Source organism: Notamacropus eugenii, chromosome 4 (genome assembly GCF_028372415.1).
Source record: "Notamacropus eugenii isolate mMacEug1 chromosome 4, mMacEug1.pri_v2, whole genome shotgun sequence".
NCBI classification, from domain to species: Eukaryota; Metazoa; Chordata; class Mammalia; order Diprotodontia; family Macropodidae; genus Notamacropus; species Notamacropus eugenii.
The window spans coordinates 106809798-106835226 of NC_092875.1; the positions used below are offsets into that span (position 1 = coordinate 106809798).

The window sequence follows — 25429 nt, forward strand, 5'->3', positions numbered from 1 at the left end:
AATAGCCTCATTTCCTAGATGAGGAAATTGAGACCTAGAGAAGTCAGGTCACTCTTCTGAGTCATAGGGGAAGCATGAAGTCCTTTTGAACAAATGTCCTCCGACTCTAAATAGTCAAAATCTTTGTGGCACATAGTTCCTAAATCTTCTTCTAAGATTTATTCAGTCAGTGAGTTGATCAGTAAGCATTTATGAAGCAGCTGCTATGTGGAAGGTACTGTGCTAAGTGCTGGGGATACAAAGAAAGACAAAAGACAAGGACATAAAGGTGACTTTGAGGAACTCACCCTCTAATAGGGGAAAATACCACAAGCAAACAAATATATAAAAACAAGCTATATTCAGGATAAATAAGAGAGGGAAGACAGAATTAAGAGGGCTCAGGAAAAGCTTCCTAATAGAAAGTAGAATTTTAGCTGGGACTTGAAAAAAGGGAAGCCAGGAAACAGAGATGAGGAGGGAGAGCATTCCACACAGTCGGAGAAAATGTCCAGAAATGAGGGGTGGAGTGTTTTGTTTGAAGGAAGGAAGTCAGAGTTAGTGGATTGAAGAGGACATGAATGGAAGGTAAGTCCTAAGAAAATTGGAAAGGGAACAGGGTAGGTTATGAAAGCCTTTGAACACCAAACAGGATTTTGTATTTGATGCTGGAGATGATGAGTCACTGAAATTTATTGTGTGGGGTGGGGTGTGGGACATGGTCAGACCTGTGTGCTAGGAAAATCATGGTGCTAAATGGAGGATGGATTGGAGTGGGAAGAGACTTGGGGCAGGCAGATTCACCAGCAGGCTATTACAATAGCCCAGGTGAAAGGTGATGAGAGCCTGCATTAGGGTGGTTTATGTATCATCAGAAAGAAGGGGGCATATTTGAGAGATGTTACATAGATAAAATTGAAAGACCTTGGTAACAGATGGATTATGGGGGTGGTGGTATTTAGAAAAAGTGAAGAGTGGAGGAAATCACTAGCAGACAGATACGTTAAGTAACAGTTGGTCAGTTTTTACCGTATTCTACTTTAATCCTCAGTTTGAGATTTTTATTTATTTTTGACTCCAGAAACCCAAATGAAACACTTTGTACTGGTTCGCTGGTCATTTTGCTGGTGATTTATTATTTTCAGGAGAAAAGTCACAAACTCAGGACTGAAGTAATAAAAATCTTTCACTTTGGGTAAGAAAGGACCATACAATGATGAACAATGAAGAACATGATGAAACATGATGTTGAAACAAACCTCATTTTGCCCACTATTTGTAAATCCTGATAAATTTCTCTAGGCTTTAAAAATATCCTTTACAAAAATACCTCTGTAAGATTAAATAGTAAGTCACAGTTTGAAAATGATATATATTATATATATACATACACATACACATACATACATATAGACAAAGATATGCAATCAGCCATTACCACATCAGTTAAATGATTTTCACGATTAATGAAGCAAGGCATTGTTTACACATTTCTGTTCAACTAGAAACCTTTAGAAAAGTCAGAGATACAACTTTGATATAATGTTTTGGAGCTACATCACTTTTCTTACCACATACAGAGTAACACTGATGAAATGAATAAGATTATAAATGACAAAACCAAAGGAATCTAGTTTCTTTTGCCTCTACCAGGCATCCCACCCAATCTATTCCAATAGCATGAATACAAAACTGATGGGAGTTCTCCAGAGAGCCTTGCTTTCCAGGACGCACAGAGATGACATTTATGCATGGACGGAAGCCACAGCAAGTCACATGACTTACAGAAATCTAGTCATGACATCACCATGGGTTAGAGTGGATCACAGGTACCAGATTACCATTCCTAACTAGCACCAGGCTTCTGCCACCATAAGCTCTTAACCAAGAGTGGTCAATCAATAAAAGACTTCTTTAGGATTTTATTTAAGTTCTGCATCTAACTTGATATTTCTGATAGGGTTGAGTGACATCTGTGCCCACTAGTTAATGGACAGCAGATGTCTCATTGTTCCCCATGCTTCCTTCTAGAGCTTTTCATGAAGGGCAGTAGGGTATCATTTCCATTTTGGTTCCCAAGGCAAGGTCATAAGGAAAGCCATGGAGAAAGTATCCACAAGGACTGAGAAAGATATATAAAGGGACGTGGAAATATTAGCCATGAATTTCTCAAAGTCCTTGTGCTGGGGAGAGTTGATACTGCATTGTACCCCAGTTTATTTAAGACATGACCCAGACAGCAGAATGTGTCTTTTGTTATTTCTAAGATAGTTCACATTAATATAGCACCTTATAACTTTATCATGATTCTGTCTGATCTGCACAAAATTTTTGTGAGATAGACAGGGCAGGGATTATTATCTCCATTTTACAGATGAAACTGTGGTTCAAAGAATTTGCTGCTTCTCCAAGGTCATATCGATAGTAAGGGAAAGGGCTTGAACTTGACCCCAAATCCTGTGTCCTTACTTCTTCCTCCACTACCAGGCTAGAGTCTAGCCTAGACTGTGAGCTATGTGCAAAAGACATAATGGTTTGGGAGATCTGGTTAAAGAGACCCTGCTATGAGTTTATCTACGAAGTGAAAAATGCCCTTAATAGATCAGTTAAACGTTTGGCCTTTTGCCAGTTGGATTTTCTGAAGAGCAGACCCATTCATTTAAGTCTTAGGCAAAGAGAAAATTAAATACAAAGATATCAGATGGAGGTGTTTTGTAGAGAAAGAGCTAGAAGTAGAAAAATAACATGTTGCTTTATCTTCACCCTACCCTATCTCCCCAGCACTTTGGAAAGTGGAAAGAAAAGCCTGTTAGGAGTGATTACTTTTTCCTACATTACAAATGGTTGTTAGGTAACTATGAAATAAACAGTAACCACATTGTCCATTTAATAATAGCTAGCATTTGTAAAAAAATGTTTTAAGGTTTGCTATTTGAGACATTTGAGCCTTTTCTGCAAATAGCACCAAATGCTACATGAAGAAAGTTACCCTTGACTTAAGGGTTAAGGTAGAAAGTGGTGTTCAGCTAGGATCTAGATATGAGAAGCCAACCTCTTTTGATCAACAGGCATCTTGCAGCAGCCTCTGAAGAAAAAGGAATCTGTCAGTGTGGAAGAGAATGAAATTATGAGATGAAGTTGCCTTTGACCCCATGAAAGGTGGTCCTCCTAACCTTTTGCCTAGTTGGCTATTTCTACATAATCTTGGTATTGTTCTAGGTCTGCAAAGATGTCATTGGGGTTCCTACAGCTCAAGTTGCAAAAGCAAGCATTGATCCACATAAGTTTCCAGGAGAAGCCTGGGCCATCAGGACACTGGAAATCCACAACAATGGTCTTGGACTTGTAGGGGGTGCAGCACCTGTTATCTGTGCAGCTTCCACAGTACTTGGGCCTGTAGCTGTTGGTGCTCACACAGCCAGAGATGGTTAAGTTCACTGGAAGCTCTGGTTGATACACAGCCAAACACTTCTTCCCTGGCTAGAAGAGAGGAAAGTGAGATTTATTTAGTTTGGTCTTAAGAGTACTCTTTGGTTGACTGCCTACCTTCTTTTGCCTAAGTCTTTGGTCCTTCCTTTCAACGTAAGTGATCCTTCTTACCTTGGAATCATAGAATTTAAGAACAAGAGGGACTCAGTATACAGAATGGTAGAACTGGGAGGGGACTCAGAACATAGAATGTTAGAGTTGGAAGAGACTTTAGAACTTGGAATGCTAGAACACAGAATGTTAGAATATAGAATTTTATAGCTGTAAGTGACCTTAGAACACAGGCTATTAGAATACAATGTTAGAGCAGGAAGAGACTTTAGAACTTGGAATGTTAGAACACAGAACCTTGTAGCAGGAAGTGCTCTTAGAACAAAGATTATTAAAATACAGAATGTTAGAGCTGAGAACATCCTTATAATAAAGAATGTTAGAACAAGGATTCTAGAATGGCAAATCCCAAATGAACTTTAGAAATCATCTTAGTTGATCATTCCTCATTTTACAAATGAAGAAAATGACTGCTTCTTCCCCCAGCTGCTAGCGCCTTCCCTTCTCAGATTGCCTTCCACGTAATCTCTATACATCTTGTACAGTATCCAGTTATTTACATCATCTCCCTTATTAGAACATGAGCTTCTTGAGAGAAGAGACTACTTTATTTTTTGCCTTTCTTCTTATCCTTAGCGCTTACCTCAGCATCTGGAACAGGGGTGGGGAACTTGTGGCCTGGAGGCCAAACATGGCCCTTTGACTGTATCTTAAATTAAACTCCTTGATGGCTGGGACTGTCCTTGGCCTGTTTTTGTATTCCTAGGGCATAGTGCCTGGCTCATAGTAGGTGCTTAATAAATGTTTGTTGCTTGATTGAACTAAGGAGGGAAGGAGGAAGAGTTAAAAAGAGAATGAATCTGACTGAATCTACACTCAAAGGGCTGTACCCGAGGACCTAGAGGTGGCCACCTGTGGCCTCAAGGATGCGGGTTCCCCATCCCTGGTCTGGAACAAAGAAAGTACTTAATAGATACTTTCTTACTGACTAATCCCCAAACCAGGAAGTGATAGACTCAAGGTCACATAATGAGTTAATACTTGATTCAGCTCAAAAACCCAGGTCTCTTAGCTCTCCCTCATCCCTTTTCCATATCACTCTTTAAAAATTTAATTTCCCCCCTTTGACCCAGCAATATCGCTACTAGGACTATATCCCCAAGAGATCATAAAAATGGGAAAGGGTCCCACATGTACAAAAATATTTATAGCAGCACTCTATGTAGTTGCCAAAAACTGGAAGTCAAGGGGATGTCCATCAATTGGGGAATGGCTGAATAAATTATGGTATATGAATGTAATGGAGTACTATTGTGCCATAAGAAATGATGAACAAGAAGACTTCAGAGAGGCCTGGAAGGACTTATATGACCTGATGCTGAGTGAAAGGAGCAGAACCAGGAGAACTTCATGCACAGCAACGACCACAGTGTGTGAGAGTTTTTTCTGGTAGACTTAGATTTTTGTAATAACACAAGAACTTCTTACAAAAAAAAAAAAATCCCAATGGTGGATCTCAAGGCAAAATGCCTTCCACACTCAGAGAGAGAAATATGGAAGTCACTCACATAATGTAGCAGATCATGTTTGTGTATGTGTATGTGTTTGTGTATCATGTTCTGATTTGTTATACGATTTCTTTCATTTATCTTAGTCTGACTACATAGCATGACTATAGTGAAAATATACTCAATAGGAAAGTATATGTAGAATCTATACAGAATTGTATGCAGTCATGGGGAGGGAGGGGGGTAGTGGGGGGTAGGTGGGGGGGATAAAATCGCAAATGTATGGCAGTGATTGTTAAACATTAAAAAATAAAAATAAAAAAAAAGAAAAAAAAATGTAATTTCCCTTTTTTGTTATTCTTTTCCTCATTTCTGTCTTTCTACAACCATACTGGGGGTAAAAATATAAGTCCATATCTATTCCTTCATTGTGAGACTAAGCAACTGGGTGTTCAAAGACCTCCAGAGAAGGTAGCACCCCAATCTCCTCCAGTAACACATCATTTGATCCCCTCATCAGAGACGTGTGTGTTCATCCTTCATTGCTGAAGAAGACCATGCCATCAGAGAAATTATGACATGACTTGCACTTGACTTTGTTTTGAGTGAGGGAGGGCTGTGCAGGTCACCAGCCTCACTTGTCCTCCAGAGCCATCTGAATCCAGTGACCAGGTATTCATCAGGATGACTGGAGATGACCCAGGAAGAGGCAGTTGGGGTTAAGTGACTTGCCCAAGGTCACACAGCTAGTGAGTGTAAAGTGTCTGAAGTGAGATTTGAACTCAGGTCCTCCTGACTTCTGCACTGGTGCTCTATCCATTGCACCACCTAGCTGCCCTCATCAGAGACATAAAAGCTGGGCTGGAGGGACCAGAAAGTTTACTCAGTGGAACCATCCTGTTCAGTCTGACACATGAATTTAGCGATATTCCATTTATCAAAGTGTCTATGGATTAAGGCAGAGAGAGAGAGAGAGTTAGTTTGTATGTGGTGGGGGTAGGGTGGGAGGAGAGTGTTGACTGGGTATTCTCCAAGGCTATTCCTACAGAGCACAAGCTCCCAAGGGTTTTTTCATACTGGAAAGGCTATTCTGTCCTGGCAATAGACTTTATTATTTTTTTCCTCAGGATTAGACCAGCTAAGTATGACAAGCAGTCTAGACAACCCACCTCCTACCAGAGAAGTGATGAATTTGAAATTCAAAGAGAGATATATATTTTGGGGCATGGTCAATGTGGGAATTTGTTTTGCTTAACTATGCATTTTATGATGAGGATTTTTATTTTCCTAGTGGGGGTGTAGTAGCAGAGGGAAGAAGAGATTATAACTGTATATAAAAAGAAGTGAGTAAATTTGTCTTAAAATACAGTAACAAATTTTTTAAAAATACTCTGAATAATTGGTGATGACTTTTTTCTTTTTGGTCCTGGAAGCTGAACAGGATTGCAATGGCTCAACAACAACCAATGAAACAAAGATACACATAAAAACAATCTCAGTCTTGTGAGATCCCCTTCTGCTTCCACAGAGAATGATGGGAAAAGGGGGCAGAGGTGGTAGTGAGAAAAGTGATGATCATACAAAACTGATTCATTCAGGGACGTGCTTTTTATTAAATTTTCAGTGTGAATATTTATACCTCAGAAAAGACTACAACTCTGCTCTTGATTGGGTTTTTATTATCTAGATTTTAGAAAGTGCAAACTTTCTTAGCTTGATTAGCAAAGCTAAGATATTAATAATGCAGATTAAATGTGTTATGCATACTTTTTCCCCTTTGGAAAGCTGATTGTTAAACATTTACCAGCATACCCTTGCTGAGATCCCAAAGAAAATGCAATCAAGGTGGAGGAGAAGTCTAGGCAAAGTGCTAAAAGAAATTTAAGGAAAAGAGACATCACTTTCAGCTGGGGAATATTATGGAAGGAAGAGTTCATGGAAAGGGTAGTACTTGAACTAGATTTTGAAGGGAGGGAGGAATTATTAACAGCAGAAAGAGAAGGACTAAGTGATGGGTTGCTTGGACCCCAGTTCTAGGACCATATCTCTGGCAATAACTCATGAGTGGGCCCCAGCGAGGCAAACTATCTCTCCCTGTTACAAGAACAAGCTGACCTTTGTAGAATTTTCCTTGTATAAACAGGACTATCTTGTACCAGCAGAACTATCATGTACTTGTTCCCATCGTTTCCATATACAATCTGGAGATCAAGCTATAGACTCCTGAGGCTATCCTGTACAAACAGGACAGCCATGCCAGTAGTGAATGACACCTATGTCCAAGGTACAGAAACTATATGTTCCTTTAGGAGCAGACCATCCTTGATCCTACCCTGACCACCCATTTAGCATACTTGGCACACCATTCACTGTACTTTTTCCATATAAACTTTAGATTCACCTCTATTAAGTTATGAGTTCTCTAAGGAGCACCACCTACTTTATTAGCATTATAATACATTTTTTGTCACTTGACTGGAAGACTGCTTGAGTCCATCAATTCTTTCCAGATGACTTTGCCCCAGACCTTGATAGTTTGGGGGTCCCTGAACCCCTAGAAGCATATCATAAGAACTTAAGCAAAGACAGATAGAAGAAAGAGTCAGGTAAAATCAGGGGATGGCAAGCAGTCCTGTTGAGTTAACTGTAAAAAAACGTTACAAATCACAAGTTTATAGATAGGAAACTGAGTCCCACAGAAGTCAAGTGGTTTGCCTAAGGTCAGATAACTAATAAAAGGCAGAGCCAGAATTTAATCACAAAAAGAAAAATTAAACTCCTTGAGGACAGGGACTATTTTTGGCCTGTTTTGTACTCCCAGTACAATGCTTATCACACAGTTCCTGGCTTATAGTAAGTAGGTGCTTAATAAATGTTTATTAATTGATTGAAAAGAAGGAAGAAGAGGGAAGAGTTATAAAGATGATTTTAGCTCAGTATGAGATTTCTAATGAATGAATAAAAATTTACATGTGCCATGAGCTACAATATGCTTTTTCTAACAAGTCATCTAATAATAGAATGGCCTTTCTTGTGAGGTAGTGAGTTCCCTGACACTGAAAGTGTTCCAGGAGAAAACAAATGACTTGTAGAGTTAATTTGAGATTGCACAATACAACCAGACCAAATGTTGAGAGAACCTTCAATCTTATGGAAAAGTAGCTCCTACCTTGATGTGCTGGGTGATGTTCACTTCACAGGGTCTCAGGTTACACAGGCGACTCTCCTTTGATAATTGGCATTGTTCATTGTTGTTGGAGATTCTGATAGAGATTCCCATCCCACAACTTCTAGAACAGGGGCTCCAGGAAGATGTGTGGACAATACAATTCTTCTGCCATGACTCAATGTCTCTTTCCGAAGCTGTGAGTGACAAGGAGATCATACGGTCATAGATTTAGAGATGGAATGGACTTTAGAGACCAATGATGCCAACTTTATTTACTTTATTTTATCTATCTATCCATCCATCATCTACCCATCCATCCATCCATCTATCCATCCATCCATCCATCCATCCATCCATCCATCCATCCATCCATCCATCCATCTATCTATCCATCTATCCATCTATCTATCTATCTATCTATCTATCTATCTATCTATCTATCTATCTATCTATCTATCTATCTATTTGCCTATTATCTATCGAATCTATCATCTCCATCATCTTTACCTATCTATCCAGTTATCTAAATATTCTCTTTTATTATGAATATAATAAACATAAATATGTCAATGTACAAAAAACAGAAAAAGGTTTATGTGTAAAACTGAGAACTTTTGTTAAATAGATTTTTAAATTCATTTTAAATTTAACACGTGACAAAAAATACCCTGCTTGTCTCTGTTTTCTTCTGAACTTCCTTCTGTTATCTTTTGTGTTTTTTAAAAAAGTTTCTTTTCTTCTCCTCCTTCTTTCTTCTTTTCCTTCTTCTCCTCTTCCTCCTCTTCATCCTCCTGTTTCTCCTTCTTTTTCATTATCTAACCCTCTCTGCCTCCCCCATTCCACCAATAGGAGCACTCTCTTGTACCCAGTAAGTAGAGTCAGGCAACAAGTCAATATATTGGCTTTGTCTTTAAACATACATCTCTTTCTGCACCTCTAGTCTATCACCACCATGCTGAGAGGTAGGAAGGCCACCTTGTCACCAGTTTTCTGAAGTCATGATTGGTTATTGAACTGATCAGAGTTTTGAAATCTTTCAAAGTTATTTTCTTTTATTCTGTGATGGTCTCCATGTAAATGGTTCTTCCAGCTTTACTCAGTTCATACAAGTCTTCCCATAGCCCCCACAACCTTTTCAGATGAGGAAACTTGGCCCAGAGAGGTTAAGAGACTTGGCCAAGGTTCCAAAGGTTGGAAGTTGAAGAAGCAGAATTTGAACCTATTCCTCTGTCTACAAAGGCGGTGTTCTTTCCACTGTACAATACTACCTCTCAATGACACTAGAACCATGTTTTATGTCTAATCTCCTTTCCTGTTCTCTAACTTCTTCATCCTTGGGCTGGGGTAAAAAATCCTGATAAACTCAGAAAAAGATATTGCAAAGCAAATAATGCTTGGTCCTCAGCTGTTAGGCACAAATCCCTTATTTCAACCAATCAATAGGCATTTATTAAGCACCTACTATGTACAGATATTATACTAGACTTTGGGAATGTGAAGACAAAATAAAACAGCCCTGCTCTCAAGGAAATTATATTCGACTAGGAGAAACGAGCTCTATGTATGTAAGTATATAAAAACTGACACAAAGGAACCTTGGATGGGAAGACACTGAGTGAATCAGAAAAGATTTCAGAATAATAATAGCTAACATTTTTGGAATGCTCACTGTGTGTCAGACACTGGGCTGAATACTTTATAATTATATCATTTTTTTGATCCTCATAACAACCCTGGGGAGTGGGTGCTGTTATTTTTTCCATTTTATATATGAGCAAATTGAGGTTAAGTGACTTGCCCAAGGGTCACACAGCTAGTAAGTAGCTGAGTGTGGATTTGAACTTAGGTTTATCCTGACTCTAGACCTAATGCGCTATCCACTGTACCCCTTAACTGCATAATGTTCAAATGGATTCATATGAAGGATGAGCTTCAGGTGAGTTGAGTCTTAAAGAAAGCTAGGGATTCTAAGAGGTGGAGATAAGGAGGGTCAACCACAGACACAGAAGCAAGAGATGGAACGGTGCATGTGAAAAACAATGAGGGGCCAGTATTGTTACACCTCAAAGTGCATGGAAGGAAGTAATGTATAAGAAAACTGGAGAGATAGGAAGGGCTTAAATTATGGAGGGTTAAATGTCAAATAGAATGGTTTAAATGGATCCTAGAGGTAATAAGGGGTAACAGGAGTTTATTGTGTAAGGTAGTAACATGGGCAGACCTGTACTTTAGGAAAGAGCCTTTGGTGGCTAGGTGGATTATAGATTGGAGTGACGAGGAACTGGAAGCAGGCAGACCCATTAGGCAGCCATGGCAATAATCCACATGGTGATGACTATAACTAGAGTGGAAAGTGTATGAGAGGGGGGTAGCATATTACAAAGGTATTGTGGAAATAGTGACAATATTTGGGCAGCTGATTTGACATGGAGGGAGTGAGGAGATGAGGATGACCTTGAGGCTTCAAGCCTGGGAGACTCAAAGGATTAGGATACCCTGAACGTTAATAGGGAAATTCCAAAAAGGGGTAGATTGAGGGGTGAGGGAGAGGGAATATGAGTTCAATTTTAGACATGACATGTGGATTTGGAGATTCCTATAGGGCATCCACCTGAAAGTATCCAGCAGGTAAGTTGGTGATGTGGGACTGGAGTGAAGGAGAGAGACTAGGGTGAGAAAAGTAAAATTGGGAGTTATCTGCATGATAACGGAACTCACAATGGTTGGTGAAGTCACTAAGTGAGAGAGGGTAAAGAAAAAAGAGAAAAGGGTCCAGAACACAGTCATGGGTTCCATGGATGCCCTTTTCCCCCATCTTTGTAAACAGTTGTGAATTGACCTGATTTTCCCAGGAAAATCTCTACGAGTGTGAACTTGAAAGCTAGGGGGCAGCACTGAGCAAGTGAAATGAATACTAGTCTGAAAGCAGGGGAAGTAGCAGAAGGTTAGAAAGAAAGGCATCTAAGTGGTGCATGGATAGAGGGCTGGGCCTGGAGTCAGGAAGACTTCTCTCTGAGTTCAAATCTGTCCTCTTGACACTTGCTAGCCGTGTGGCCCTAAGCAAGTCACTTCATCCTGTTTGCCTCAGTTTCCTCATCTGTAAAATGAGTTGGAGAAGGACATGGCAAACCACTCCAGTATCTTTGCCAAGAAAACCCCAAATGGGGGCATAAAAAGTTGGACACAACCAAACAACAACAACAAAGTAGAATGAACAATGGCCTAAAGCCCCAACCCTGCCACTAACTGGGTGCCCTCACTGGACTTCAGTTTCCTCATCTATAAAATGGGTGGGCAGGACTAGATGATTTCTTAGGTTCCCTCTGGCTCTAATATTCCATTATCTTGTGTTTGTCCTTCGTTGCCGAAGAAGACCATGCTATCAGAGAAATTATGACATGACTTGCCCTTGACTTTGTTTTGAGTGAGGGAGGGCTGTGCAGGTCACCAGCCTCACTTCTCCTCCAGAGTCATCTGAATTCAGTGACCAGATATTCATCAGGATAACTGGAGATGACTCAGGATGCACTGAGAGACCTTGGGCCCTTTAGGCCAAGGCCTATTCAGGTACTCACTTAGGGTGAGGTAATGTCCATTCATTGAATAGGTCTGTTTAAAAAGTAGCCAGGGCATGGCCCCTTTAATGAGGTCAAGAAAAAAAAAAGACATCAGGCTGGGTGGGACACAGCAACAGTTACTGTTGATAATCACTCTCAAACTAGGAGAGTCCAGAGGAGCCCTCAGGCTGGGCCCCAGTGGAGTCCCAGTCTCAGAGTGCAGTAGGTTTAAGGTTTTGGGAGAGGACAGGACAGGGGACAGGAGAGAGGAAAGAGGAGAGGAGGGGAGGGGAGGGATGAGAAGAGGAGAGGAGAGAGAAGGGAAATAGGAGAGGAGCCAGTAAAACCCAAGTCAACTGGGCATCTTTTGGCCATCCAAGTTTACCTTCCAATGGAGAGAAGAAAGAGGAGAGCCAGGTAGATAGGAGAGGAGGAGGTGAGTTACCCAGCTAGCATTCAGCCAGATGCATCTACTCACAGGATTGTGTTTGTCTTTCGTTGTTGACGAAGACCGTGCCATCAGAGAAATGATGACATGACTTGCACTTGATTTTGTTTTGAGTGAGGGAGGGCTGTGCAAGTCACCAGCCTCACTTGTCCAGAGCCATCTAGACTGGCTGTGTGGTCCTGGGTAAGCCCTGTCTGGGCCTCAGCTATCTTAACTATGGATAACATATGCATCTCCTGCCTACACCCATAGGCTTTTTACAAGCATCAAATTAGGTAAGAGATGTGAGAGTGTTTTGATAGTGCATAAAGCATGGCATAAGACATCAGATGTTTGGAAACCTTTGACTTAGGAACTGCATAAAATATGGGTACATCTTCCTTTGTATCTGTAGGAGACAGTGGGATGAGATGGTCTGCTAGATAGAAAACAGTAGAAAGAAAAAAAAAACATTGTTCTTGGAGTTAGGAGAAGCTTGGGTTTGATTCCTGGCTTTGCCACTTAGTTTTTGAGTTTCCCTGTTGACAGATGTAGATAGTAAAGATAAGAATGTGGGCCGGGAGAGTGGAGGGCAATGACCTTTACATCTTCCATTGATTTTACTCTAGCTTGGATTCATTTCAATCCAAATAGGCTTCTAGAAGGGGGCTTCGTTGTTTAGCTTTCACACAGCTCTTCTGGGATTTCTTAGGTACAGCCTTCCCAAATGGGTATTAAGATATAAGACCACTGTAAGAGGTTAAAAATGGGAGTGACAAGGGATTTTTATCTCTAAATTAAAAGACTTGATTGTAACCTGGAAGTGCTCCACCTGGCTTTTTGTTCTGAAGGTCCCTTAGAAGGTGTGATGGCTTATAGCTTCTGGCCAGGAACTGTCCTCCTACGCCTTTATTTAGGGGAAACATTCTGATCACCATGCCCTGGAGGACAGGAGACTGGTTGCCTAGCTGGTGATCCCATAGAGATATATCTCAGAAGCTGGAAGCTTGAAGCAATGTTAAAGGCCAACTATGATTATTGGAATTACGTTCAGCAGAGATGTGACTTGCCCAGCATTGACCACCAGACCAACAAAACTACAGCATTCCTAGGGTAGAAAAAAGATACAGTGCCTAGAAGGGAACAGCTTGATGACATTGCCATCATCATCATCATCATCATCTTCATCATGACTAGTGTATCAGGGTATTTTTAAGGATTGAGAAGTGCTTTGAAACTTTTACTCCATTTTATCATCACAACAATGCTGGGAAGTAGGGTGCTATTATTATCCTCATTTTACAGATGAGGAGACTGAGGCAGGCAGAAGGTTAAGTGACTTGCCCAACTAGTAAGTATATGAAACTGAATCTGACATCAGGAAAATATATCAGTATTCATAGAATAACACAGTTCAGAGTTGTCCTGGCATGTGAATGCCTGGGCCACGTGTACTATGACACATGTGCCCTTATTCCATGAATTCCTTTCTGCACATCCTCTCTGGATTCATGTTTTCCCTACAAGTGTGCCCTTTTTGGTAGTTCCCTGATCACATGAATTTTCTGTGGGTGTGTCCTCTCCACTGGTATCATGGCAACATCTAGGAAAAATGTACTCAGTGGATGCATGGGGGAGTTTTCTTTTGGCACGTTATCGTCCATGTTCCTTAATTAAATATCTTTGTTTGGATTAATGTTTCCTGTGGCTGTCTGATAAAAGTAAACATGGTCTGGGACTCATGAGTTATGGTTTTGAATGGGTGTTAAGAAAGAACCTTAAACCTGGGGTAATTTCTCAGACAAACCATGTGTGAACCCCAGAGACCCCATCAGGAAATCTACTTCATTTCTCTAGGTCACGTTTTCTCCATCTATGACATTATAGGGTTGGGTTAGTTGATCTTCAAGAGTTTACATTTCTGAGGATGGGGAAGGAGGAGGAGAAAAAAAACAAGGAGGTGTTTTTTAAAGGAGGAAAGAAAAAAGATAGTAAGGATAAAAGTGAGAAAAATGAAAAAGGATGTGCGTGCATGTGTGTGCGTGTGTGTGCGTGTGTGTGCTTGTGTGCTTGTGTATGTGTGTGTGTGTGCGTGTGTGTGTGTGTGTGTGTGTGAGAGAGAGAGAGAGAGAGAGAGAGAGAGAGAGAGAGAGAGAGAGATTGAGCAATTGAGCTCAGCAGCCCTGAAGCAATTGGTTTGATATACAGGATACATGATTTTTGTTTTCCTTCTAGGTCACCATGGCCCTGGATCTTCAATAACCAAATGGTTTTTACTAGAACACGTTATTGACTTTCTAGCCTGTTTCAGGAGCAGTACTCCCCCACTCCCACCCCAACACAGATTCCCCCTTCATGGAATCATTGGCTTTGCAGAGAGCTGTTGTAGCTTGTCTCACTTACTCCTGGAGACTTGTATGTGATAAGACCATGGTTTCTTTTTGCTTATTTGTGGCAGGAACAGGCTCTGATTGGCCCCTCTATACTGACCTCTTAGAGTAGGTTTGGTGCTGTATTGGTAGTCAGGAGACCTGTGTTCAAGCCTCTGATCTAGTTATGTGACCATGAGAAAAATCACTTCATTACTCTTGACTGTCTGTTGCCTTATCTATAAAAATGGTGATAAGAACATTTATATCCCTGAGCTCATCGGGTTGCTTTGGGAAAGCACTCTGTAAACCTTAAAGTGTGAGAAGTTCTTTCTCTGTACCTGGCACATCGCAGTCATTTAATAGATGTTTGGTTTATTGCTTGCTTCAGATCATCTTACTGCCTGGCATCTCTCCCAGAGTCTTTGATCAGTGACATTGGCCTCCTAGCTGTTCCATGAACAAGACACCCTGTCTCTTGGCTTTGGGCATTCTCTCTGGCTGTCCCCTGTGCCTGGCATGTTCCACCTCGCTGACTTCCTTTAAGTCCTAACTAAAAATCCCTCCTCCTACAGGAAGCCTTCCCCCCCCCCCCCCCCTTAACTCCAGGGCCTTCTCTCTGTTAATTATTTCCTCTTTATCTTGTCTACATTATTTTGTATATATTTGTTTGCATATTGTACCCTCTTCCACCAGACTGTGAGTTCTTTGAGGGTAGGGATTATCTTTTGCTGCTTTTTGTATCTCCAGTGCTTACCACGGTACCCGTCCACATTGTAGATGCTTTATAAATGTTTATTGAATCAAAATGTAGCATTAAGTATACTGAGTTCCATCTCACAAAGTCCAGTATCATGTTATGGGAAGAGCATTGGATGCAAATCAGAGGACTTGAGTTCAGATTATGGGTCTCCTCTTTAATGTGGAGTTTAGATGAGATGATTTCTCTAAATCCTGTGATTCGCTGTTCTGATCTCCGTTCTGCGACTACCTTATTATAAGTCCCTGAACAAGCCATTTAATTTCTGCTGCAATCAATCGAAAAATGAGGGGTCAGACTAGATGATCTCTAATGCCCCTTTTGGTACTATCACCAATACGCCACTTTTGAAGGGGGGTAAGAGGAGGGGTACACCCGTGAGTTGACCTGTGTGGTGAGTTGTTGGAATGGAAATTCCCTCCACTAATATTGATTCACAACTCATTTGTAATTTGTAGTTTCTGAGTTGCCTGAGGCACTGAGAGATTAAGTGGTGATCTCACTGCTAATTTGAATCAGAGAAAGGACTTGAACTTTGCCACACTTGCTTTCAATGTCATCTCTCTATCCTCCACTCTAAGATGTTTCTCATCATTCTATCTTACTTTCTCTAATATATTGTAAACTTTGGGAAAATAGCAATCTTGCTTTAATTTCTTTTTATCCCATACAACACCGATGGGTAGAATACTAATCACATGGCAGACTCTCAATAATTGTCCTATCTTTTTTTTAATTGAGTGATTGGTTGACTAGCAAACACCGGACCATTGCATAAACCATTGTTAGAGTTAAAATGAAAGTTCAGATGTTTCCTAACCTGTCCATGCCAGGGCCAGGAACCTCCCCTTTCCCCTGCCCTTACCTGAGGGTGAGATGTGGCGTGGCAAGGTCTTCCGAGGTTTCTTTGAATCATCACAGATCCACTGCTCACAGCATCGGCCAGCCATCTTGATCCTCTTAGGGTTGGGACACCAGAGACGTGGTGGGCGAGAGTTGGTGCAGAGGGATATGCAACCCACAGCCCCATTGATGCAAGTACAGTTGAACTTGCAATTGGGCTGGAAAGATTGGCCATTCCTGTATCTTACCCCATCTAGGACACAGCCTACACCAACCATTTCTGCAAATACACAGACAAGACCACCACCAATAACAGGTATGGTTCTTAGCAGGGAAATTACTGTGGCACAACGGAAAGAGGATCTTAAACTCATCAGTTTGGGGGACAAAGGCACCATGGAGGGTGTTTGATCTCCAAGAGGTGAAAAGAACACCTGACTAGGGGTTAGGCAGAGAGAGAATGAATAATGATTGTACCTAGAACAAAAGATACTGGTGGGTGTGGAAGTGACTTGGTGGTATAGCTCAAGGAGTGGGAGTCAGGGGCAGCTAGGTGGCACAGTGGAAAGAGCACTGGTCCTGGATCAGGAGGACCTGAGTTCAAATCCACTCTTAGACACTTATTAGCTGTGTGACCCTGGGAAAGTCACTTAACCCAGTCTGACTCAAAAAAAAGAAGAAGAAAAAGTGGTCGGAGTCAGGGAGTTATATCCTAGGGAGTTATACCTTAGGAAATCATGAGGCTTCTAAGCTGCTGAGAGAGAATAAACACCTCCTGGATGATTCTACCCTATGAATTTTCTGCTTTGTTCAAAGTTCCATAGACCTCACTCTAATCACATCTCTGAAATCAAAAAAACCTTGGTTTGATTCCTAGATTTTTCATTAACTTGGTGTGTGGACCACTGACAAATCTTTTTACCTCTCAGAATCTCAATTTCCTCACTCATATAAAATGAGGATACAAATATTTGCACTATCTCCCTAAAATCATAGAATTTCAGTGTTGGAAAGGACCCCAACTAGTGTAATCTGTATCCCAGTGAAAGTCAATGGCATTTTATGAAGTACTTTATACAAAGTACTATGAAATAGATATAATATCTATACTATTAAAGTTAAAGAAACTGAGGCTCGTTGTAGTTAAATGACAGAGCTAGTAAGGAGCAGAGACCAGATTTGGACCTGATTCTGACTCCAACTCTAGGAATATTTTTGCTAGACCACTATATCTCCCTTGTAGCTTTATTGTGGGAACAGTGTACTATTATCATAATTAAATATGATGACAACTATTATGACTAATGATAATAAAACAGTTGTTATGATAATAACAATTCTTCCAGTAAAACCCTCCTGTAATGCCTAGTGATGGTATGTAAGTGATCCTGGGTTCTCACAGCCTCTGTGAGTTGAACACAAGCCCTGGCAGATCCTATCGATCTGGAAAGATGGGCTTGTAGCCCTTTGTCCCAGGACCTGGAATAATAAACACCTTCCTTCTAGCTGACACAAGGCTAAACCTTGTTCTGTCCCTTGTTTTATAGGACTAGAGAATTTGGAGTTGGAGGAGGAATTAAACACATCTGGTCCACAAATGGTAGCTAGATAGTGTAGTAGGGAGAGTGCAAGACCTACGGTCAGGACAACTCATCTTCCTGAGTTTAAATCTAGCCTCAGACACTTACTAGCTGGGTAACCCTGGGAAAATAATTTAACTGTCTCATTTTCCTTGTCTGTAAAATGAACTGGGAAAGGAAATGGCAAACTAGTGTAGTACCTCTGCCAAGAAAATCCTGGATGGGGTAATGAAAAGTTGTAGACAAATGGACAGTTAACTAAAAACCAACAAACAACAAGTGTCTGTCATCCCTCCCAGTTTTGGGTCATCTTAAAATTGGACAAACATGATACCTATGCATTTCCAATGGAGGGATTAAAAACCATGAACCTCCCAAGTGCTACAGGCTAATCTGTAGGTCATTCCACTAGAGATTTCCCTTTCCACTTGACACCTACTCAGTAGTAACTACATTTTGGGTCCCATCACAGAGTCACAGAATTTTGGATTTGGAAGAGTCTTCAGGGGCTATCTAGTCCAACCCATCCCTGAAAAAGAATCCTTCCTACAGTGGAGGCAGTATGGCACAGTGGAAAGAACCCTGGAGGACCTGGGATCAAATTCTGGCTTTGTTACTTAATATCTGTGTGACTTTGGACAAGGCCTCAGTTTCCTCAGCTGTAAAATGTGGCATGTGAGAAATGAATATTTCTCCCTTATGTTTAATAACTAATTATTATACTAGAGCCAAAGTTTTTTGGCTTTTTGGCTTCCTCATCCAGAAACCAACCAATGGGGGGAATCTCTCTTGGAGATTTACCCAGGCCAAGATCTAATTAGACAGTAAAAAAAAATCGAAATATGGACTGATGATATGCCTACTCATTGCACTTGCTCAGACAAGCCTGGGGAAAGGTTGATTCTCCCTTTTATCAACACAGGTGATATGGAAATGGATGTCTCTTTGACCAAGATTTGAATGACCTAGATCAAGTATCCTATGAGCTTCATTTTAATATTGCTCACACCTGTCTTTGTATTAATCAATCTGAGTTGATTGCCCTCAGGAACACCTCCTCTTTGAAAGGCATATAAACTATGACCCCACAATCTTTAGGGGTCTTTGCTCTAAGAGAGATAGCCAAATGACGATCCTTTTATTAATAACCTTCTGGCCTTATAAATAAATGATTAAATTATCCAGAAACTATGTCTCTTGAACCTGTTTAAATATCACAGGTTGTTGAACTAGATGCCCTCTGAGGTCCCTTCTAGCATATCTCTGACTTTTTAAACTTTTGGATAGGAATTGGTTGGAAGTTTTTCTCATTATCAAGCCTTAATTTACCTCTTTGCAATAAAGGGGGCAACTAGATAGCACAGCTGGGCCCGGAGTCAGGAAGATCTGAGTTCAAATGTAGCCTCAGATACTTGTTATCTGTGTGACCCTGGGAAAATCTCTAAACCTCTACCTACCTCAGTTTCCTCTACTGTAAAATGGGGATAATAACAGTACTTACCTCACAGGGTTGTTGTGAGGACCAAAGAAGATAATATTTGTAAATGTACTTAGCACAGTACTTGGCGCATAGTGGGTACTATATAAATTCTTATTCTCTCATGTTCTCTCCCAATACCTTCTATTCACTTCTATCTTTTCCTCCAAATACATACATACATACCTCCCCCTCAAATAATTATGTATGCATATAGGAGAAGTTGTAATAGTTTGTATTGCTTGGGCATCTAAGGTTTTAAAATTTAAAAATAATTTAAACATTTAAAATAATATTTTAAATAATTTAATAATTAGATGATTTTGGAAATTATCTCATATCAATCCTGGGAAGCAGGCAGTGCAAGTATTATCATGCCTAGTTTTCAGGTGAGGAAATAGAGGCTCAGAGATCAATAGATAGGTTTTGAAACCAGTTGCAGATGTCAAGTCCTTTATGCTGTCCACTCCACTCAACTATCAAAGCAGTAAGTCTGGTACTTAGCAAAACTGTGAGCTTTGTGAAGTTATAAAGTCATAGATTCAGGAATAGCAGGGACCATCATGGTCACTGAGTCCCTGCCTTTATAGATTATGAAGCAAAGGCACAGGAAATTAAGTAACTAGCCCAGGGTCATACAGATTGGAGGCAGAGTTTGAACCTAGTCTTCCTGACAAATTCAGTGCCCTTCCTACTACCATATTTCCTGACTATTGCTTTCCTTTTTCCTTTCTCTCTTTCAGTCTTCCATTCACCTTTTCCAGCTCATTCTCCTTTTCAAAGACATCAAAGAGAGCATGCCTTACCACTAAAAGAGTGAATCACAAATGGTGGACTTCCAGACTTCAGTTAGGGGACAGATTTTCTTTTAGGAATGGTTAGACATAATTTCCTTCAAATCACATCATTTTGTCTATCAATGACTGCCCAATTGGGCATCTAGGTGGTGCAGTGGATAGAGTGTCTGGGTTTGGAGTCAAGAAGACTCATCTTACTGAGTTCAAATCTGGTCTAAGATACTTACTAGCTGTGTGATCTTGGACAAGTTACTTAATACTTTTTGGCTCATTTTCCTCATTTGCCAAAAGAACTGGAGAAGGAAAGGACAGACCACTCCGTATCTTTGCCAAGAAAACCTTAAATGGGGTCATGAAGAGTCACTACTGAAATGCTTCAACAGCAACAACCACATTCTGGCCATGCATGGTAGCACATTTCTGTATTCCCTGCTTCTGAAGAAGCTGAGACTGATGGATGGATTAATCATGGGAGTTCTGAACTGCAGCAGTGCTAAGTCCAATCAGGTATCTGTACTAAGTCTGGCATCAATAGGATGAGCCTGCCTATGGAAGTGTGAGGCTACTCGCCTCCCTTCAGAAGTCAGATCAGAAAAACAAGGTAGATCAAAGTTTCCTGCTGATCAGTGCTGGGGTTGGGTCCAAGAATTGGAGCTTATCTCTGGGGGAGAAAAGGAGATCCAGCTTCAAAACAACAAATCAGCAAACAAAAAACCCAATCTCCTCTTCTCTCCACCCGGCCCCACAAATATTTTTCTGCCATAACACAGAAGAAGTTAAGAACTCTTTGCTATTTAGAGATTCTTTGCTATAGGATCTTTAAGAGTCTTTCTAGTTTTAAATTGGATGAGCTTCTAAATGGAACCTGGTAAGGGAGTGCACATGTGACACTTTGATCCAGTGACACTGGCCTTCCAGTTATTCCAAGAACAAGATCCCTCCATCTCTCAGTTTTGGGTTTTTTCCTTGACTTCTCCATATCTGGAATACTCTCCCTCCTCATCTCTGCTTACTGGTTTTTCTGGTATCCTTTAAGTCCTAGTGCAAATACTGTCTTCCACAGGAAGCCTTTCCCAACTCCTCTTCCCTCTGTTAATTCTTTCTATTTATTCTGCATATAACTTGTTTGTATATATTTGTATGCTTTTTGTCTGCCCCATTAGTTTGTGAGATCCTCAAGGGCAAGGATTGTCTTTTGTTTCCTTTTCTCCCTTCCTTCCTTCCTTCCTTCCTTCCTTCCTTCCTTCCTTCCTTCCTTCCTTCCTTCCTTCCTTCCTTCCTTCCTTCCTTCCTCCCTCCCTCCCTCCCTCTCTCTCGCGCTCTCTCTCTCTCTCTCTCATAGCAGGAGCTTAATAAATCTTTGTTGACTGACTCACTGACCAAGCTGGAGATAATCTGAGGAGGGTGGAGGGAAGCCAGAAGCATTAAAGGGGTCAGGAAAGGCTTCCTGTAGAAGGTGGGACATTAAGTACATTGGCTATTGTTTTTCTGTTGAGTTGCTTCAGCTGTATACAACTCTGTGTGACCCCATTTGGGGTTTTCTTGCAAGGATCTTAGAGCAGTTTGCTATTTTCTTCTCCAGCTCCTTTTATAGAGGAGGAAATTGAGGCAAAGAGGGTTAAGTGTCTTGCCCAGGGTCACACAACTAGTAGGTGTCTGAGGCTGGATTTGAATTGAGGTCTTCCTGATTCCAGGCCTCTTGTTCTATCCACTGCCACCCAGTTGTCCTATTAAGAATATGGTGCCTAATAAATGCTTATTGCCTGATTGATTGTAACCCAATTCAAAGATATCTATTAAACACCTACAGAGTCCTTTGCTAGGAAGTATGTTTAGAGAAAGTTTAGTTAAGGCCTTGAATTCTAGTGATGTATATAGGACTGTCGAGGACTCTGTCACTGTTCTGATCAGAGAAAGGATGTTGAAACCACAGGAAGTCTGCTCACCAGAGTTCGGGTCCAGACTTATTTATCCCCCTCCCACACCAGCAATTCCCTCCTCCCACACCCTATTGACATGCCTGTTGACATGCTGGCAAACTATTGGTCTCTCTGTCTCATCTTCTGTAAGGCTGATACAAACTCAGCTCCCTCCTACACACCTAACCATCCCTATCCATCAGAAAATCAGGGCCTAACCTGGCATCTTGCCATATATCCTGAGGCACCCCTCTCCTGACCTGTTTTCCCTGTCTTGCTCCAGGTCTCTCTCAAGAACTTTGGATTTGATTGTGGAACATGGGAGACAGTGGCACAGGACCACTCAGCATGGTATGCCCACATAAGAAAAGGTGCTGTGCTCTTTGAGCAAAACAGAATTGAGACAACACAAAGTACACACCGGATGCACAAATTTGGGATATCCACCCCAAATATTCAAACAGACTATCTGTACCCAACCTGTGGTAGAGCATTTCGAGCTTATATTGGTCTGATCAGCCACAGTAAGACACACTGAAATTTCACTTTACAATGGTGATGTCATTTTGGTCCTCTTCAAAGACGAAGGACAACAACCAACCAACCAACCACTTCTCATGGAAAAAAGGTGGGATAATCAACTGTCTTATGGTATGTATGGAGGACTCTGGGCTTCCCCAAACCAGAACTCCAATTTCTGGATAGGTATTGTTTCCTCTGAGAATGTACACTCATGAGGGCAAGGCCTATCTCATTTTGTATTTTCCTAGTACCTAGCACAGTTCCTGGAACATAGCAGTCACTTGTTATATGTATTCAATCAATAACCATTGATTAAGTGCTTATGTGCCTGGCACTGTGCTAAGCACTGGAAATACAAAAAGAGGTAAAAGAATGCTTATTTTTTCCCATAAATTAAAATAAAATTTTAAAAAGAGGCAAAAGACAGTCCCTGCCTTCAAGGACTCTAATTGGGGAGATAATATTCATTCGTTGATTCATCCATCCATCCATCCATCCATCCATCCATCCATCCATCCATCCATCCATTCATCTATCCAGGGCTCATCTAAGATCTCTGTTAGCTCTATTATTTTGTTTGTAATATAATGATTCAAATCCCAGTTCCAATGCCACCTCCTCTATGAAACCTTCCATGTTTCTTTCATGAAAAAAAGATCTTTCCCTCATCCTAAGTTTTGAAGCACTTAGCATTCCTTTCACGCATTAATAACAATTGAATGAGTATTATAGTAATTTTGCCACAGGTTCCATTTCCTCAACTATACCATAATAAGCTCATTGAGGGTAGAAATTATCTTATTTGCCTTCATGGGATAAACTTAGGGAAGTTTGCTTCCTATTATTTTTCCCTTCCCCAAAGAGCATGTGATAAATTCAGCAAGCAATAAGTTTGTTTTGCTTCCTTTTTAGTACTTCTTTTAAATACCTACTATGTGCCTTACAGTGCACCAAAGTGTTAGAGGTACACCAGTGTGTTAGCGGTACAACTGAAACTCAAGCCTTCCTGACTCTGAGGTCTTCCTCCAACCACTAAGCCATCTGACTCTTCAATAATTATAGTATTATGTACCAATAATTGTAGTAAAATCTGTTGGGGTCTGACAAGAAGGGGGAAATAAAGCACCATATGAAGTCTGAAGTGAGAGGTTGTTGCTGATGGGGGTGAGGCAGAGAAGTCCTTCTGGAAAGGGAATCCCTTAGTAGGGCTTTAGCAGATGTAAGTGTAGGGATTTAGTGGGGCAGGGCAGACATTCCTTTCATGGGGATCAGCATCTATAGAAGCAGAAAAACATGGGGTCCTGGAGAGCCAGAATTATCCTACTTTGATGGGAGCTCAGAGTACACAAAGAAGAGGAATGTTACAGAAAGCTAGAAAGGTGGGGTGGCACTAGACTGTGGAGGGCCTTGAATGCCAGGCAGGCATTCAGAAGCCATTGCAGGGTCTTGAGCAGAGGAGTGCATGGTTAGGATCTATTCACAGGAGAGCTAAGCCTAGCAGCTTACTGTAGGGATGTCACTTACGTGCACACACTCCTATTGCGTACCTCGGGCGGTCCCCACTGTAGTCGCAGTACAAGCCCCGGTGAGGGTCACAAGTGGCTGCCTCGGTACAATTGTCCCCGAGCTGCTGGGCACACACTTTGCAACACTCGCAGCCGTCAGTGATAAGGCTGATGCCAGGGGGACATCGGGGTGGGGTTGGGGGGCACTCACATGGCCACTTACAGAACTGAGGGCGTGATGAGGTGTCCTCCACAGGGACTGAGGTTTGGGGCATAAGAGTAGGAGACTGGATAAGGGCCTGCAGAGAAAAAAAGGGGAAACAGAAGGAAAAGTACAACTATTAGATCCCAATAAGAAGTTAGAGATCATTTTAGTCTAACCCCTTGTTTTATGGAAAAGGAAACTGAGGCCCAGAGAGGGCAATTGACTTGCCCAAAGTTAGACAGCAGAGTGAGGACTAAAATCTCCTGAATCCCAGTCCAGTGTTTTTCCTATCACTCCAGAACTATAGTGGTGGATAGCTAAGTGGTGCAGTGCATAGAGCAACAGGCCTGGAGTCAGGAAGACCTGAGTTCAAATGTGACCTCAGACACTTAATAGCTGTATGACCCTGTCACACAGGTCAAGTCACTTAACTCTGTTTGCCTCAGGTTCCTCATCTGCAAAATGAGTTGGAGAAAGAAATGGTAAACTGCTCCAATGTCTTTACCAAGAAAACCCCAAATGGAGTCATGGAGAGTTGGACAAGACTGAAAATGACTGAATAACATAAGTGCTAGTAGTGGGACCGCCTAACTGGAATCTTCTTCTAGTGCTGTTTCCTTTCTATTACCTTACATTGAATTGCATCTCACTGCATCCCACTGGATCCCATTGGATCCCACTGGATCCCTCTGCATCCCACTGGATCCCATTGTTTCCCAGTTGTTCCACTATATACCAGTGCATTCCATTGCATCCCATCCCATTTCATTTCATGTCTATTAAGCATCTATAATGTACACAGTACTGTACTAAACACCGGGGATACAAAGGTGATAATTTAACCATCCCTGCCCTTATGAAGTTTACAATCCAGTTGTCTAGTAGAGGGTAACAGGTACAAATAATTATAATAGGTCCCATGATACAATAATGAACATTTGAGAAAAGAAAGATCACTTATAGATGGGGAGATCAGGGACATATCCATGGATTATGTCCCTCCTGAGCTGGGCCTTGACAGAAGGGGAGGATTTCAGCAAACAATGAAAGGGGTGGGTGGAGGGCTGGGAAGACCATTTTGGGTGAGAGAAACAGGATGAGCTAAGGTACAAAGGCAGGAAAGGACAAGATTTGGCTTTGGCAAGCAATCCAGTTTATTTGGAATGTAGATTGTGTAAAGGGGTGACAAGACTAGAAAGTTATATTGGAGCCAAATTGTAGAAGGCTTTGTATACAAGGTTTAGAATTGGTATGTTATTTGGTCAAGCAATT

The 25429-nt window shown here is 41.2% G+C and overlaps 1 protein-coding gene across 2 annotated transcripts in view; it reads right to left on the minus strand.

The window, feature by feature from the left end:
* Window positions 1–1095: 1095 nt before the first annotated feature.
* The window catches only part of CCN4 (cellular communication network factor 4), a 51908-nt gene continuing 27574 nt past the window's right edge, over window positions 1096–25429 (minus strand). Inside the window, exons 2-5 of one of the 2 annotated variants that reach the window (XM_072603012.1) lie at window positions 23972–24251; window positions 16175–16432; window positions 8197–8390; window positions 1096–3459 (exon numbers count right to left, since the gene is read on the minus strand). In XM_072603012.1, the coding sequence (XP_072459113.1) occupies window positions 3160–3459; window positions 8197–8390; window positions 16175–16432; window positions 23972–24251 (1032 nt within the window). In that variant the 3' untranslated portion in view covers window positions 1096–3159. The remainder of the gene's footprint in view (window positions 3460–8196; window positions 8391–16174; window positions 16433–23971; window positions 24252–25429) is intronic. The other variant, XM_072603011.1, reaches the window with a different exon arrangement.